The following is a 19,444-nucleotide window of genomic DNA, read 5'->3' as shown; positions in this document are numbered from 1 at the left end:
AACATACACATACAGACACACAGAAACCACTTCAAGTGTACAACGCTGGGAGACTGTACAGACACATAGAGACCACACACTGGAGCAACTACACTCACTACAGTATACTACACTCACTACAGTATACTACACTCACTACAGTATACTACACCCACTACAGTATACTACACTCACTAGAGAATACTACACTCACTACAGTATACTACACTCACTAGAGCATACTACACTCACTACAGAATACTACACTCACTGGGGCATACTACGCTCACTACAGTATACTACACTCACCTCAGTATACTACACTCACCACAGTATACTACACTCACTAGAGCATACTACACTCACTACAGTATACTACACTCACTAGAGCATACTACACTCACTACAGTATACTACACTCACTACAGAATACTACACTCACTACAGTATACTACACTCACTACACTATACTACACTCACTACAGTATACTACACTCACATGGATGCCAAATGTACTAGACAACACAGGGTCAACATAGTAACACACAGTCATACCATTCACTGTGAAAACCCAGTACTGCATAAGCCATATTTTATTAAAGTACCATTCAAATATTTTCTCTTCAAAATACCTTTCAATGCTAGTTTGATAACTTGTTTCAACTCAAACTTTAATTCAAACATGGAGCCAATTGATGGAATTTAATCAAACCTACCACACCAAAGCATGTTTTTATTAACTAGGCCTACTGCCCGGCCATGCCCATTCACTCTGAAAACTGAAAGCTTCTACCTGTGTCTCTTTGTTAACAACAGATGGTGCGCAATCTCTAATGTTAAGGAAATCTTGAGTTTTTTCTCGCCTGAGTTAGAATACCTCAGGATAAGCTGCAAACCATACTATTTCCCATGAGAGTTTTCATCCATGTTTTTCATAGCTGTCTATTTACCACCACAAACCGATGCTGGCACTAAGACCACACTCAACGAGCTGTATAGCGCCATAAGCAAACAAGAAAATGCACATTCAGAGGCGGTGATCCTAGTGGCCAGTCATTTTAATGCAGGGAAACTGAAATCCATTTTACCACATTTTTACCAGCATGTCACCTGTACAACAAGGGTTGACAAAATTCTAGATCACCTTTACTCAAAACACAGAAATGCATACAAGGCTCTCCCTCTTTCTCCATTTGGCAAATCTGACCATAACTCTATCCAACTGTTTCATGCTTACAAGTAAAAACTCAAACAGGAAGTACCAGTGCGAAGTGGTCCGATAAAGCGGATGCTAAACTACAGGACTGTTTCACTTGTACAGACTGGAATATGTTCTGGGATTCATCCGATAACATTCAGGATTTTACCACACCAGTCTTCAGCTTTATTAATAAGTTTATCCCAACCAGAAGACATGGATTACAGCCAACATCCGCACTGAGCTGAAGGCTAGAGCACCGCTTTCAAGGAGTGGGACACTAATCGGGACGCTTATACGAAATCCCGCAATGACCTCCGACGAACCATCACACTGGCAAAGTGTCAATACAGGACTAAGATCGAATCCTACAGTACTACGCCAGCTCTGGCGCTCGTTGGATGTGGCAGGGCTAGCAAACTATCCCAGATTACAAAGGGAAACCCAGCTGTGAGCTGCCCAGTGACACGAGCATACCAGACGAGCTATATGCCTTCTATGTTCGCTTCGAGGCAAGCAAATCTGAACCATGCATTAGAGCACCAGCTGTTCAGGACGACTGTGTGATAACGCTCTCCAAAACCGATGTGAGCAAGACCTTTAAACAGGTTAACCTTCACAAGGCCGCAGGGCCAGACGGATTACCAAGACGTGTACTCCGAGCGTGCACTGACCAGCTGGCAAGTGCCTTCACTGACTTCACAGTCTGTAATACCTACATGTTTCAAGCATAGTCCCTGTGCCCAAGAACGCCAAGGTAACCTGTCTAAATGACTATCGCACCAAAGCACTCACATCTGTATCCATGAAATGCTTTGAAAGGTTGGTCATGGCTCACATCAACACCTTAATCCCACTCACCCGGAACCCATTCCAATTCACATACTGCCCCAACACAATGTCATTTTTTTGTGCCTATTTTTCACCCCAATTTTGATCTTGTCTCATCTCTGCAACTCCACAACAGGCTCGGGAGGCGAAGGTCGAGTGTCCCCCGAAACATGTCCCACCAAACCGCGCTTCTTAACCCCCGCCCGCTTAACCCTAAAAGCAGCCGCACCAATGTGTCGGAGGAAACACCATTCAACCAACGACCAAGGTCAGCCTGCAGGTGCCCAGCCCGCCACAAAAAATGTCTAGAGCGCAATGAGTTAAGTAATGCCCCCTTGGCCAAACCCAGACGATGCTGGGCCAATTGTGCACCGCACTATGGGAATCCCGATCAAGGCCTTGGACCGAACCCAGGTCTGTAGTGACACCTCTAGCAGTGCCTTAGACCGCAGCCCCACTTGGGAGGCCCCAGATGATGCAATCTCTATCGCACTCTTACACTACCATTTCCCATCTGGACAAGAGGAACACCCATGTAAGAATGCTGCTGTTGACTACAGCTCAGCGTTCAACACCATAGTGCCCTCCAAGCTCATCACAAAGCTAAGGACCCTGGCACAGAACACCTCCTTCTGAAACTGGACTTCCTGATGAGCCGCCCACAGGCGGTGAGGGTAGGCAACAGCACATCCGCCACACTGACCCTCAACACAGGGGCCCCTCAGGGGTGGGTGCTTAGTCTCCTCATTTACTCTGTTCACACATGACTACGTGGCCACGCATGACTCCAACACCATCATTAAGTTTGCCGACAACACGACAGTGGTAGGCCTGATTACCAACGACGATGAGACACCCTATAGGTGGGAGGACAGAGACCTGGCAGTGTGGTGCCAGAACAACAACCTCTCCCTCAACATCAGCAAGACAAAGGAGATGATCGTGGACTACAGAAACGGAGGGCCTGGTACGCCCCCATTCACATCAACAGGGCCACAGTGGAGCGGGTCGAGAGCTTCAAGTTCCTCGGTGTCCACATCACCAAGGATCTATCATGGTCCAAACACCCCAACACAGGCGTGAAGATGGTACAACAATGCCTCTTCCCCTCAGGAGGCTGAAAAGATTTGTCATGGGCCCTCAGATCCTCAGTTCTACAGCTACACCATTGACAGTATCTTGACTGGCTGCATCACCGCTTGGTATGGTAACTGCTTGGCATCCGACCACAAGGCGCTACAGAGGATTGTGCGTATGGCCCAGTACATTACTGTGACCAAGCTCCCTGCTATCCAGGACCTCTATACCAGGTGGTGTCAGAGGAAGGCCCTAAAAATTGTCAAGGACTCCTGCCACCCAAGTCATAGACTGTTCTCTCTGCTACCGCATGGCAAGCGGTACCGATGCACCAAGTCTGTTACCAACAGGTCCCTGAACAGCTTCTACCCCCTAGCCATGAGACTGCTAAACAAGACAGCTAAATATATTGTTTGTTAAATAGTTAACCAAATAGCAACCTGGACTATCTGCATTGAAGCTTTTTCCACTAACATTTTTGTCTGATCACATACGGTATGCTGCTGCTACTGTTAATTATCAGTCACTTAATCCTAGGTATATGTACATATCTAACTAAATTACCTTGTATCCCTGCACATCGACTTGGCACTGATACCCCTTGTGTATACTGTGCATTCAGAAAGTATTCAGGCCCATTCCCTTTTTCCACATTTTGTTACGTAACAGCCTTATTCTAAAATTGATTAAATAAAACATTTTTCTCATCAATCTACACGCAATACCCCATAATGACAAAGTGAAAACAGGTTTTTGCAAATTTTTGCTAATTTATTGAAAGCAGAAATACCTTATTTACAGAAGTATTCAGACCCTTTGCCATGAGACTCAAAATTGAGCTCAGGTGCATCCTGTTTCCATTGATCATCCTTGAGATGTTTCTACAACTTGATTGGAGTCCACCTGTGGTAAATCCAATTGATTGGACATGATTTGGAAAGGCCTGTCTATATAAGGTCCCAGAGTTGACAGTGCATGTCAGAGCAAAAACCAAGCCATGAGGCGGAAGGAATTGGCCATTGAGCTCCGAGACAGGATTGTGTCAAGGCTCATATGTGGGGAAGCGTACCAAAAAATGTCTGCAGCATTGAAGTTCCCCAAGAACACGTGGCCTCCATCATTCTTAAATGGAAGAAGTTTGGAACCACCAAGACTCTTCCTAGAGCTGGCCGCCCCACCAAACTGAGCAATCGGGGGAGAAGGTCGTTGGTCAGGGAGATGACCAAGAACCCGATGGTCACTCTGACAGAGCTCCAGAGTTCCTCTGTGGAGATGGGAGAACCTTCCAGAAGGACAACCATCTCTGCAGCACTCCACCAATCAGGCCTTTATGTTAGAGTGGCCAGACGGAAGCCACTCCTCAGTAAAAGGTACATAACAGCCCGCTTGGAGTTTGCCAAAAGGCACCTAAAGGACTCTCAGACCATGAGAAACAAGATTCTCTGGACTGATGAAACCAAGATTAAACTATTTGGCCTGAATACCAAGTGTCAATTCTGGAGGAAACCTGGTACCATCCCTACTGAGAAGCATGGTGGTGGCAGCATCATGCTGTGGGGATGTCTTTCAGCGGCAGGGACTGGGAGACTTGTCAGGATCGAGGCAAAGATGAACGGAGCAAAGTACAGAGAGATCTTTGATGAAAACCTCAGGACCTCAGAATGGGCTCAGGACCTCAGAATGGGTAGAAGGTTCACCTTCCAACCGGACAAAAACTCTAAGCACACAGCCAAGACAAGGCAGGAGTGACAACGCAGGAGTCCCTGATGTTCTTGAGTGGCCCATCCAGAGCCCGGACTTGGACCTGATCGAACATCTCTGGAGATACCTGAAAATAGCTGTGCCAAGCTTGTAGCATCATATCCAAGACAACTTAAGGCTGTAATTGCTGCCAAAGGTGCTTCAACAAAGTACTGAGTAAATGGTCTGAATATTTATATAAATGTCATATTTCCGGGGGGTTTTTTGTACATTTGCAAAAATGTCCAAAAACCTGTTTTTGTTTTGTCATCATGTGGTATTGTGTGTAGATTGATGAGGGGGAAAAACAATTTAATCCATTTTAGACTAAGGCTGTAACGTAACAAAATGTGGAAAAAGTCAAGGGGTCTGAATACTTTCCGAATGCACTGTAGCCAAGTTATCATTACTCATTGTGAATGTATTATTACTTACAGTCTTATTACATCTTTTACTTTTCTATTATTTGTCTATTTTCTTGTTCTCTGCATTGTTGGGAAGGGCCTTAAGTAAACATTTCACTGTTAGTCTACACCTATTGTTTATGAAGCATGTGATGAATAAAAATAGGATTTTATTTGAATTAACCATTTAACTCTATGCTTAATGAGGGCGACACACCCATGGTAAGAGGCCTAGCTTTTGTATGTATTGTTTTACATAGAATCAAATAACGTTAAAGTAGCAAAATGGTAAGGGGGCATTTCATTCAGTCATTTTGTTTAAATAGTCAAGCCCTGAAGTTTTTATTTTGGGGGAGAGAAATGAACAGAAAGCTGGAGGAACAACATTTTTCTCTCCACTTGGCATACCGCAGTGAAACCAAGTTTATCCAAATGAAAGCGGCATTTTAGTGGAACCACTAAATTACTGCTGTTAACGTTTTTGGGGACAATAGGCTTCGTCTGGCTGAGAGCAACGCTGCTCTTTCTCTCGCTGTAAAAACGTTTGAGCAAAAAATGTGCCCTGTCCACTCATTAGGCCAGCTTATAAATGTTACATTTTAGATGACTTTTTTAATGAAAGGTTGTAGACATTTATGCAGGGTAGGGTGATTATGTATTCACCTTATGGTGCAAGACAGCTTGCTCAGTCCGGTTGCTCATTCGTTTGTCTTCAACATATGAACATTCAAACGCGCTAAAATTCCTTCATTTGACCCGTGACGTGTTTCCGATAAAACATTTAAATGCAGTTGAGAATATACACATGGAAAAGTATTGATACGTCAACGTCTCAATCACAAAGTAGGTCTATAGGCCGACCTATAGCCAATGGTTTGACTCGGGACACTACGCCTTTTACTTGTATAAATTAAAAGTTGAAATAAAACTCTAAAAGTAGAGTAATAAGTCAGTAGCACTCCATTTTCAAACTCCAAAACGAAACTAATTTCACTAAGATAATGCATGTTGGATAGCTAGGTACGCAATGTGATAAATTGTCCTAAATGAATTAGCATGGAAAATTGCAAATTGATATAGGCTCGACCTGACACTAAGCCGCGCTAAATGTATTTTGCAGTCAACACAGCGAGTTTGTCTTTGTTTTGCGAAATGATTTAAATCAGAACGTACACACTCCTCAAGTAGAATTATAAAAGTATAATAATTATTATAATTATAATAATTGTCAGTAGTAAAGCTGTTGATAAACTTTATTGTTAATGTGGAATGTATAATCTACATTTATTTTTATCTGAAATCTAAATGTGTTAGGCTACATGAAAAATGTAAATATGAGATAATATAATCCAAACCAAATATTATTATCATAGCTAATAATAGTTATTATATGGTAGCCTAATGATAGAGCATTATTTACCTAAATTATCGCCAAAACATTGACGCCTTGCTTATAATTTTTATTCTTCACTCATTTAGGCTATTATTTTTAATAGCCAAATATTCAGGCTAGACGCACGACCAGAACATTGTTGATACATTGATTAAATGTATATTGTCTTGGGCCTAATATTAACGATCATTAATTAATAGCATTTTTATCCTTTAAAATATTACTATTATAATTAGGCTTTGAACCATTGTTGTTATTATCATTGTTATAAACGGACACCTAATACTTGTATTTGTAATGTTGGTAAAGTAGGCTAAAGCTGACTGAAAGGGTAAAGCTCATAATAAAAAGAGTAGGTGAACAAGTTGTACTCACTGTTTACGTGGTGCCTGTACCTCGCCTGGTTGGGTAGAAAGCTCTGTCCATTGATGATAAGTATTGAATCCAGGGCTGGACTTGGGGATGTTTCGGGGAGCAGAAGTCGGATATCCGTCACTCGGAGCTCGATGGTTCTTCTCCGCGCTTTACTTGAGTGTGATAGCAAAGCAGCTTGACAGATCGCGAGCGAGAGGACGATAGATAAGGCAGATAGAGGAAATACGCGCTGTGTGCTTGCTTGCGTGTTAGTTTGTGTGTGAAGGGGGTGGAGAGAGAGAGAGAGAGACCTCACTGTCGGAGCTCCTAGATTGAACCGCCTATAATGCGCTCGAGGGGATGGACGACAGGCAGCACAACTCATGATTCCACGTTTGTTCATTTATTCCTTGCTTTCCTGAAGATATGAAGTTAGAATGTTACTTTGTCTTTACTACCGGAGCCATAGATGGGCTAATCGAATAGCGGAAGCAGCAAGGTAACCAAATATCGGACCGTTGGTTATGCTAAAGATGATACGAGAGAGGGAGTAAACGGAGACTTTGTTTGACAGGGAGCGAGAGAGGAGGTATCAGATGCTATTACGAAATAAAGGAGGAGGTATCAGAAGCTATTATACTGTATATCCATTCAACATCAGTCATTGGCCTTTGTGACATTGCACATGGACGGCTTTCATGCTAATCAAAATGGAGCTCCTCACTTTTGAGCAGGTGATCCAAAAATATCTGGAACGTCAACAATTAACATGGCCGATCGATCACAATACCGGAGTGCAATCTGTCTCCTCTCAAATGTGAACTTTCAAGAGATCATTCTCACACATCATGTAGACTACAGTCAAACGCTTAACCTGGATGTTCTGCAATTTAAACAGAACAAAGATTGATAGCGTTTGCCTTGTGCGTAACCGCGTTATAATGTCCTCCTCGACGTGCAATACATATGCCTAAAACTCATGCAATATTTATGATTAAATGACTAACATAATTCAAATCAAATCCTATATCAAGACTATAGCAATCAGTTGAGTGTCGTAAATGTAAGGTTGGTTTCACTTACTTCCTATTAACTAACCCGAGTCAGATGAAATGTTTTTCTACTCTTGTTGAGGAAAAAAGTTCCCCGAGCAACTAGTAAATTAGTGTAACCGAAAGAATGTATCTCATGGATTCTCACCACACACACACACACACACACACACACACACACACACACACACACACACACACACACACACACACACACACACACACACACACACAGACACACACACACACACACACACACACACACACACACAGACACATACACACACACACACACACACACACACACACACAGACACCCACACACACGCACACACGCACACGCACACACACACACACACAGACACACACACAATTATGATATACTTAATTCACATGTACAGGGTATTGGCATATTCTATGCTGTATAGCCTGATAAAATAGTATAACATTTTCACAACGCCATGTGTTAAAAATATTTTGTTCCTCGACTATAAAAACAGCGTTCTAATTGCCAACACGTTTATAGGCTTACAACTGATACCTAGATAGTCTATATATAAGGTGTTAGGCATCGGCGTACATAACGTCTGTACAAACGAACAATCCCACTGTGTTGGCGGCATGTTAAATGACTGTAGTAAATTGGTCGTGGCCACAGGCTTTCTGTAACTAGGCCTACTGGACTATATTTCCTGTGAGTGCATGATATACATTATTTTTATTTGATTTATACGTTTAAATAATATTTCATTATAATGTTGTTCACGTTGTTATGAAATATTCCACTTTTTGTCAGGGGCATAACACGTTTTGTAGTCAACAAAATTGCATATCAATAAAACACCCAAGTTAACATATCAGTCAAAATACCAAACATGCAGCAATAAGTTACAGTCTAGACGTTGAGTAGTTATAGGTCTACAGTACGTGCAACAGGTTTTTAGACAAGCTGCACCAGGTCGTCGAAATTGTATGCAATACAATGTTTAAAGAATTACAAAATGGAGCTTTGTTTCTCACCTGAGTTAGATAATTACAACTTGCAGACTGAAATTTGACAGTCCATCGCCACAAGTAAGTCGGCCACCAACCAACCTAGTTGACGATGCTTTTTATTGGCTATGTTGACACTTGTATTAGTAGAATGAATATTCAAGAGAGACAGTGGGCCCCGAAATAGTGGGAGCATTTGCGACTGCCGTTCATATGACGTGAAAACAGCGCAACCCTACGGACATTTTATACAGTCAACAAAAAGCCTCAACTTTGCTTTTTACAGGTCTTCACAAACAATCATTATTCAGAACTATTCTCTTACCTTCAACAATCAACTATAAAGTAATGAATTTACATAATTTCGCCTCGTTTGATTTCTGTGGAGTTTAAACTAACCGGTATCTTGTTTTCTGTAGTTACCACGGTGAAATACATTCCGTAGACTATAACTAATGTGTAGCTGACATTTCGTTAATTGTAGCGTTGTTACTGATACTTTTTCGATTCCAGAATGTCTCAATAGGACAAATATACATTTTCACACAATTGCCAATAAGGGAATGGTGTCATTTATTAGACAAATAGTCTAAAGTAATCTAATTAACCAAATGTAAATTATTTTATTGGCTTAAAACATTAGTCTAAACTATATTCACAACAGTCGGTTAGTGATATAACCAAAACTATTCTTTATTTATAATTAGTCGCATCTTGACGCGTGAGCCGACAGCATTTGTTATTTTAATTCCGATTTTATTTTTGCCTATTTGTCAGGCCTATTTCGTTATTTCATTGTGGAAAACGGCATCTTTCCAATGAATGTGAATGAACAATGACCGTTGGTACATAATTAGCCTGTTTGCTGTCTCTGTTCAGCTATTTATTACATTCCACTCCTTGCCTCTCTCTCCTGTCATTTGTCTTGTGGCAGGGAGTGGAATGTTAGCTCAGAAGACTGGTACCCAGACTAGGACATAATGTCAGAGGGCACATTATTGTCTGTACTTACTGAACGACTTTACTGCAATAACTACAATTGTATGTTAGGCTATTAGCAACACCAGCAATCGGAGGAATAAGAATAATGGCTATCCTGATACTATGAAGAACAAAAGGAAGATGAAACATAACATAAAACAACAGCAATTGTTTTTCCAGACGAATAAAATATTGTTCAAAGGCCGTCAGGGAAATTAAAGTTGGAATTATATGCTACACAATTACTTGGTGTTCGACTTGTGATACCTTGAATACATTGGCATCATTTTAATTGCATAGTCGCAGAACGAAATTGAATGCAAATTATTATTTTAAAAAATGGGGGTATAGTCGACAAACATTCATAGGAATAAATTATTAAATTGTTTCAGGATTTGACAGAATCTGCTACAAAGGCATAAATGAAAAACCTGAAAAACCACCACATTCATCACATTATATTTCATGCATTTTCGTGGTGATACGAGACAATTGCAATGATAAGATCACGTGCCATGGGGTTTCAGAGGCTCCTCATCAGACAAGGAAAAAGGTGAGGAATCCGAAGAGTTATTTTCACCACAGGAATTTTGTTCCAACATATTACATTTCTGCAGCCACGACCCTAAGCCTCAAGACATTGGGCAACACACACAGTTTCGAAGGGAAAGTATGCTCGCTCTCTCACACACACACACACACACACACACACACACACACACACACACACACACACACACACACACACACACACACACACACACACACACACGCACACACACACACACACACACATTAAATAGTCATTAAAATACTAACATTTCGGTTGATTGATTTACCTGGTAAATAGTAAATCATGTAGCAGTCAGATAATACAAGGAGATAACCAGAGTAGTAGGTTAAATGACTTGGTGTGATAGCATGTATGATGTGCCTGTCTGGCATGACACACCTTCTGGGGACCTTGAAGAGTCATAACATTACCACATAGGTCCTCTACTGTTGGGTCAAAGGGAGGGGAGCTCATGTAGCCTCTTAGCTAATGCAAAACACATTGACGGCAGCACACGGGTCAGACAGACGCTAATTGGGCTAAAAGACCTTGCTTTGCCACTTGATCTGAAGGGTCTCGATGGTTAAGTCAACATAGGCAGTAACTGAGGCCAGTTTTCATTTCTTAGGCACTAAAATAATGTCATCTACAGACTCCAAGACCAAAACTCACTACAGCTTCTCTTTCCCCTCCCTTTGTCTTCATTTCATTTATCACATGGTCATATTACTGTAACATATTCCATCTTCATTTCATTTATCACATGGTCATATTACTGTAACATATTCCATCTTCATTTCATTTATCACATGGTCATATTACTGTAACATATTCCATCTTCATTTCATTTATCACATGGTCATATTACTGTAACATATTCCATCTTCATTTCATTTATCACATGGTCATATTACTGTAACATATTCCATCTTCATTCCATTTATCACATGGTCATATTACTGTAACATATTCCATCTTCATTTCATTTATCACATGGTCATATTACTGTAACATATTCCATCTTCATTTCATTTATCACATGGTCATATTACTGTAACATATTCCATGACTGCCACTGGTAGCTTTACACATGACCAAATCTCTAAATAATAGGGAAGCAGTTGATGGTGGTTATTTTGTGGCATAAAGGTCTGACTGAGAGGCTCATCGAGTGGCTTTTATCATCTGTCTACAATATACTGTATCTACTATCCTGTCTGTCTGTCTACAATATACTGTATCTACCATCCTGTCTGTCTGTCTACAATATACTGTATCTACCATCCTGTCTGTCTGTCTACAATATACTGTATCTACCATCCTGTCTGTCTGTCTGTCTGTCTGTCTGTCTGTCTGTCTGTCTGTCTGTCTGTCTGTCTGTCTGTCTGTCTGTCTGTCTGTCTGTCTGTCTGTCTGTCTGTCTGTCTGTCTGTCTACAATATACTGTATCTACCATCCTGTCTGTCTGTCTACAATATACTGTATCTACTATCCTGTCTGTCTGTCTACAATATACTGTATCTACCATCCTGTCTGTCTGTCTACAATATACTGTATCTACCATCCTGTCTGTCTGTCTGTCTACAATATACTGTATCTACCATCCTGTCTGTCTGTCTGTCTGTCTGTCTGTCTGTCTGTCTGTCTGTCTGTCTGTCTGTCTGTCTGTCTGTCTGTCTGTCTGTCTGTCTGTCTACAATATACTGTATCTACCATCCTGTCTGTCTGTCTACAATATACTGTATCTACCATCCTGTCTGTCTGTCTACAATATACTGTATCTACCATCCTGTCTGTCTGTCTACAATATACTGTATCTACCATCCTGTCTGTCTGTCTACAATATACTGTATCTACCATCCTGTCTGTCTGTCTACAAAATACTGTATCTACCATCCTGTCTGTCTGTCTACAATATACTGTATCTACCATCCTGTCTGTCTGTCTACAAAATACTGTATCTACCATCCTGTCTGTCTGTCTACAATATACTGTATCTACCATCCTGTCTGTCTGTCTACAATATACTGTATCTACCATCCTGTCTGTCTGTCTGTCTACAATATACTGTATCTACCATCCTGTCTGTCTGTCTACAATATACTGTATCTACCATCCTGTCTATCTACAATATACTGTATCTACCATCCTGTCTGTCTGTCTACAATATACTGTATCTACCATCCTGTCTGTCTGTCTGTCTGTCTGTCTGTCTGTCTGTCTGTCTGTCTGTCTGTCTGTCTGTCTGTCTGTCTGTCTGTCTACAATATACTGTATCTTCCATCCTGTCTCTGTCTGTCTGCCTGTCTGTCTGTCACCTGTCTGTATGTCTGTCTGCTACCTGTCTGTCTGTCAGAAATTAAAAATACTTAGACATAAATTATTTGAATGGGATGGTCCCGTTCGATGTCTGTGAATAAGAGGCTAGACCAATGTGAAAACAATCAGACTGTGAAGTGTAGCGTTTGATCCAGAGCTATATAATCATGTTAGTTACGGCATGGTAAACATAGCTGGGCTACAGTCACATTCATCTTATCTGTGCTCCAGGGATGAGCTGGACTTTGATCCCAAACCTCACGTTTGTTTGGAGACGCACTACCAGGATTTCTGCTCTGCACTGCAGACAACTAGAAGGTGCAACAGCATATGGAGCGCCAGCATATGGAGCCCAACCATATGGAGCCCCACCATATGGAGCTCCAGCATATGGAGCGCCACATTATGGAGCCCAAACGTATGGAGCCCCACCATATGGAGCCCCTGCATATGGAGCCCCACCATATTGAGCCCAATGGTAGCATGCATAGCCGCGGGAAGTATACAGTACCAGTCAAAAGTTTGGACCCACCTACTCATTCAAGGGTTTTTCTTTATTTTTACTATTTTCTTCTTTGTAGAATAATAGTGAAGATATCAAAACTATGAAATAACACATATGGAATTATGTAGTAACCAAAAAATTGTAAAACAAATCCAAATATATTTTATGTTTTAGATTCTTCAAAGTAGCCACCCTTTGCCTTGATGACAGCTTTGCACGCTCTTGGCATTCTCTCAACCAGCTTCATGAGGTAGTCACCTGGAATGCATTTCAATTAACAGGTGTGCCTCATTAAAAGTTCATTTGTGGAATTTATTTCCTTCTTAATGCGTTTGAGCCAATCAGTTGTCTTGTGACAAGGTAGGGGTGGTATCCAGAAGATAGCCCTATTTGGTAAAAAAACAAGTCCATATTATGGCAAGAACAGCTCAAATAAGCAAAGAGTAACGACAGTCCATTATTACTTTAAGACGTGAAGGTCAGTCAATCTGGAACATTTCAAGAACTATGAACGTTTTTTTTCAGGTGCAGTCGCAAAAACCATCAAGTGCAATGATGAAACTGGCTCTAATGAGGACCGCCACAGTTTCCTCTGGTGAGGATAAGTTCATTAGAGTTACCAGCCTGAGAAATTGCAGCCCAAATATATGCTTAACAGAGTTCAAGTAACAGATACATCTCAACATCAACTGTTCAGAGGAGACTGTGTGAATCAGGCCTTCATGGTCGAATTGCTGCAATGAAACGACTACTAAAGGACCCCAAGAAGAAGAGACTTGCTTGGGCCAAGAAACATGAGCAATGGACATTAGACCGGTGGAAATCTGTCCTTTGGTCTGATGAGTCCAAATTTGAGATTTTTGGTTCCAACTGCCATGTCTTTGTGAGATGCAGAGCAGGTGAATGGATGATCTCTACATGTATGGTCCCCACTGTGAAGCATGGAGGAGGAGGTGTGATCGTGTGGGGGTGCTTTGCTGGTGACACTGTTGTGATTTATTTAGAATTCAAGGCACACTTAACCAGCATGGCTACCACAGCATTCTGCAGCGATACGCCATCCCATCTGGTTTGCGCTTAGTGGGACTATAATTTGTTTTTCAACAGGATAATGACCCAACACACGTCCAGGCTGTGTAAGGGCTATTTGACCAGAAGGAGAGTGATGGAGTGCTGCATCACATGACCTGGCCTCCACAATCACCTGACTTCAACCCAATTGAGATGGTTTGGGATGAGTTGGATCACAGAGTGAAGGAAAAGCAGCCAAAAAGTGCTCAGCATATGTGGGAATTCCTTCAAGACTGTTGGGAAAGCATTCCAGGGGAAGCTGGTTGAGAGAATGCCGAGAGTGTGCAAAGCTGTCATTAAGGAAAAGGGTGGCTACTTTGAAGAATATTTAACACTTTTTTGCTTACTACATGATTCCATGTGTTATTTCATAGTTTTGATGTCTCCACTATTATTCTACAATGTAGAAAATAGTAAAAATAAAGAAAAACCCTTGAATGATTAGGTGTCCAAACTTTTGACTGGTACTGTATATATATATATACATACAATACCGTTGAAAAGTTAGGACTCACTTAGAAATGTCCTTGTTTTTGAAAGAAAATAACATTGTTTGTCCATTAAAATAACATCAACTTGATCAGAAATACAGTGTAGACATTGCTAATGCTGTAAATGACTATTGTAGCTGCAAATGGCAGATTTGTTATGGAATATCTGGGATACTAGCCTTCTAGGCAGAGTTCCTCTGTCCAGTGTCTGTGTTCTTTTGCCCATCGTAATCTTACATTTTTATTGGCCAGTCTGAGATATGGCCTAGAAGGCCAGCATCCCGGAGTCGCCTCTTCACTGTTGATGTTGAGACCGGTGTTTTGTGGGTACTATTTAATGATGCTGCCAGTTGAGGACTTCTGAGGCGTCTGTTGCTCAAACTAGACACTCTAATGTACTTGTCCTATTGCTCAGTTGTGCACCGGGGCCTCCCACTCCTCTTTCTATTCTGGTTAGAGACAGTTTGCATTTCTAAGTGACCCCAAACTTTTGAATGGTTGTGTATATATATTCAAAAAAATATTTTTCCACAAAAGTAGTATACTGGGCCCTTACCAGTATTAGCGGCCCGATATAGACGTCTGTAGCGTGGGCAAATGTTTTTTACAGCATCTCCACTTTGGCAATAAAGGTAGTTGTATAATTAAGAACAGTATCTTGCAAGATTCAATAGTTGGAATTGTTGCCCTGTCCCTTTCTCTGTGATGTCATTCTAATGAAATCCAGAAAGAACTAAACGCTGTACTCAAACATTTACATCAAAAGGTGCAACGTTACGGACAAAGACACAATACATACACATCAAATTAAATATTTTTCTTGATCAAACAGCATGGAAAACAACCACTTTTTGTGCAGTATTAATTGACCATCCTTCCAAACCACGTAATGTAAATGTACATGACTGTACTGTACATACGCTGGTCATCTAGGTTAGTACCTGCAGACTTTCTATTACCATGACGAACAACAATGACCAATACAGTAATTGAGTACATTGAGACTTCAATTGGTTTGTGGTGACAGTGTGTGATGGTGTGGCTCAGTTGGTACAGGATAGTGCTTGCGATGCTAGGGTTGTGGGTTCAATTCCCATGGGGGACCAGTATGAACATGTATGTGTTCCCTACTGTAAATTGTTCTGGATTAGAGAGTTTACTAAAATGTGAAGGGAATGAATAGACCATTTCAGTTTACACACAGAAATAGGTTGTTTTTCAAGAAACTAGAAAACATACTGTATGTCAAGCAAGTATTTTTATATTCCACAAGTATTACTAACTGTTTTGTACAGATAATTGTCAGACTCAAGTTACAAATGCTGGTTAACACTCAAATACATTTAGTTGAATTTTTTTCCACAAAAGTAGTGCATTGGGCCTTTATTAGCAGACCCCCCCCCCAAAAAAAAAAGACTTCCTGCGGCTATGGCAGCATGTTATGGAGGTAGTTGAGTCCATATATCTGAGAGAGTTGGTTGTGGGGGAGCGTCCTCTTTCCAGACAGTGTGTGTGAACTTGTGGATGAAGGAAGTTGTCCAGTCTCATTATGTCTCAGCAGATCTCACCTGTAAGGGACAACATCACACTTAACCTCTCTTACTGTTGGAATAACTACCCTTTGTCCTGCCTGCCTTCCTTTCTCTCTTTCATTCATCCCATCCTCCTCTCTGTGCAGAGCCAGGGCTCCTTAACAGCCAGAGAGCCTGTGTGTGTGTGTGTGTGTGTGTGTGTGTGTGTGTGTGTGTGTGTGTGTGTGTGTGTGTGTGTGTGTGTGTGTGTGTGTGTGTATGTTAGCCGTCTCTGCCTGCCCAGCTTCACACTAAGTGCCTCTGACAGCTAACCACACAGTTATTAACCCTGATCCAGGAGAGACAAGTCTGTGTGTATGCGTGTGCACACGCTTGCATGTCTATGTGTATATGCGTGCACAAGTTTGCGTGTGTTTGTGTGTGTGGGGTGGGGTGATTTAGGGCCCCCTCAAAGACGGCTTCCACCAGAACTCAAGGCAAACAATCTTTCTCTCCTTGCCTGTAACTGTAAATATTGACATGTTTACATTTGAAACTGAACTAATTGCATGAAAATGTAGTGCAATAGCATGAAACTGACTGAATAAACCCAAACAAGACACTCCTCTGGGTCTGTTTCACAACACCTGTCTCCACTATCCAACACCATACTTAGTACTGCCAATGCCAAACCAATTCATTAGGCCATAGACTAATACAAATAAATGGTGGTTATTGGAGACCAACTTATTTGTGAACTTAGAAAGACAATAGCAATGTCAGTCACTGTCCCAGGGGTTAAGTAAGTTTGTTAGCGAAGTGTGCTGGCTTGCCACCTCATCGCCATGGAGACCATGACTGATGTGGACTCTTTCAACCAACAGAAACCATGGAGACCAGAATGGAAAAATTACCTAATTTCCTTTTCAACTGATACATTTAGTGAACACATGATAGGAGGCTTTATACTGTGGAGATGCTGCCCCCTTGTGGCAGCTGCTGGAGGTGCAGGGTGACAGACAGGTGTCGCTGACAGACAGTGGCAAGACAGTTTAGTTACGTTTGAGTGCTGCGCTGTGGTTATTTAAAGTAGAGAATTGGACAAGGATTCCAACATTGAACAGTGAGGCTACCCATATACACACCAGCCACAAAAATGTGTTTACTGCAAGACTACTGCCTATTTCAATAGCTAGATGAATGTGCCTCTGTCAGTCTCACCAGGTCAGAGACAGGAAGTCAATCAGTCTAGAACCAGAATTCACCAGACTGATAGAGAGGTGTCCATGCAGTAGTTACAGTATCAGCTCTCTGGTGCTTCTCAACTCTCTGGCAAATATAGAGAATTATACCATGGCATTGTTGAATACTTGTTTCTGATTGTCTCGAAGGGCATTCTAGAGTGTGCATTATTTCCCTATAAGGCATGGTATATTTGCATGGTATAATTCAATGGCTTTAGTTCATTCTTACATGTTCTATGTTTGAGGTGCTTTTGAAAGCAAAAGTCGAATTGAAAGCATTTTTGGCATTGTTGAATTCGTTTTTCATAATGGCAAGCTAGGACTGATGGTTTAGTTAGCTGAACTAGTCTGTTTGTTTGGTTACCACGGCAACTATTGTAGCACTATAGTAAACTTGCTAGCTACTTTAGTGGATACTGAACACATTTCTACCAACAAATGAACACATTTCTAGCGGAAAATGAACACATTTCTAGCGGAAAATGAACACATTTCTAGCGGAAAATGTGATAAATTATATTCAAGGTATGAAAGGGATAATCAACTCGGGGCTCCATGCATTCTCCGGAAAGGAATGAAGACGTTACGGTGTGTGACGCGCAAGCTGAGTGGAACTGACCTTCCACAGAGTTGTATTATTTTCCATTATGCATAACCGCTCGTTGATTATCCCACCTTACTTATATTATTGTATTATTGTATTATTTTATTGTATTACTGTATTATATTACTTTATTGTATTATATTGTATTATTGTATTATTGTATTGTATTTTTGTATTGTTGTCTTGTAGTATTGTATTGTAGTATTGTACTATTTCATTGTATTGTTGTCTTGTATTATTGTCATGTAGTGTATTGTATAGTATTGCATTATTGTAATGTGTTGTATTATTGTATTGTGTTGTATTGTTGTACCATTGAATTGTATTTTTGTATTGTATTATTGAATTGTATTTTATTTTTGTATTGTATTATTGTTTTGTATTATTGTGTTGTATTATTGTATTATTTGATTGTATTATTGTACTATTTCATTTATGTATTGATGTATTCATTGATTGTATTATTGTCTTGTGTTATTGTGTTGTATTATTGTATTGTATTATCGTATTATATTATATTGTCTTATTGTATTGTAGTATTGTATTGTAGCATTATATTATTGTATTGTAGTATTGTATTGATATGTCTTATTGTATTGTAATGTTGTATTGTAGTGTTGTATTGTAGTGTTGTATTGCATCCATTCCACACACAAACAAACAGGCCCATAGAGGCCATGTGAACCCTCCCCTCATTGGGCGGGTACGACGGCTCTGTCACAACCCAGCAGTAGCCTAATGCTGTAATGATTGGTCATTGACTTGAATGACAGCTGCTTTCCAGCTTGATCATTGGATGAAACGGTGCAGCTATTGATTATGTTGGTATTTTGATAGAGAACAGAGGGAGTTGACTCAGCAGTTCTGTTCTCTCAATGTCCTGGAACGCAATAATCCAACTCATCTGGGATCTCACATTTTGGCAGAGGTCTTGGCTGTGGCACTGATATTGTTATTAATGTGTGTGTCACAGGAGGCAGCTGAGGGGAGGATGGCTCATAATAATGGCCAGAATGGAGTCAATGGAATGGAATCAACACCTGGAAACCATGTGTTGATGTATTTGATACCATTCCACTGATGCCGCTCCAGTCATTACCACGAACCCATCCTCCCCAATTATGGTGCCACCAACCTCCTGTGG

At 40.9% G+C, this 19,444-nt stretch overlaps 1 protein-coding gene across 1 annotated transcript in view; it reads right to left on the bottom strand.

Moving 5' to 3' along the window:
* Positions 1-7,485, bottom strand: part of LOC115196477 (DNA-binding protein SATB2-like) — a 63,693-nt gene extending 56,208 nt beyond the window's left edge. Inside the window, exon 1 of the mRNA XM_029757339.1 lies at positions 6,998-7,485. Within this exon, the coding sequence (XP_029613199.1) occupies positions 6,998-7,379 (382 nt within the window). The 5' untranslated portion in view covers positions 7,380-7,485. The remainder of the gene's footprint in view (positions 1-6,997) is intronic.
* Positions 7,486-19,444: the final 11,959 nt, after the last annotated feature.

This window comes from Salmo trutta, chromosome 6 (assembly GCF_901001165.1).
Source record: "Salmo trutta chromosome 6, fSalTru1.1, whole genome shotgun sequence".
Classification (NCBI taxonomy): Eukaryota; Metazoa; Chordata; class Actinopteri; order Salmoniformes; family Salmonidae; genus Salmo; species Salmo trutta.
Note: the sequence above shows the minus strand (reverse complement) of the source record. Positions and strands in the feature narration are given on the sequence as shown.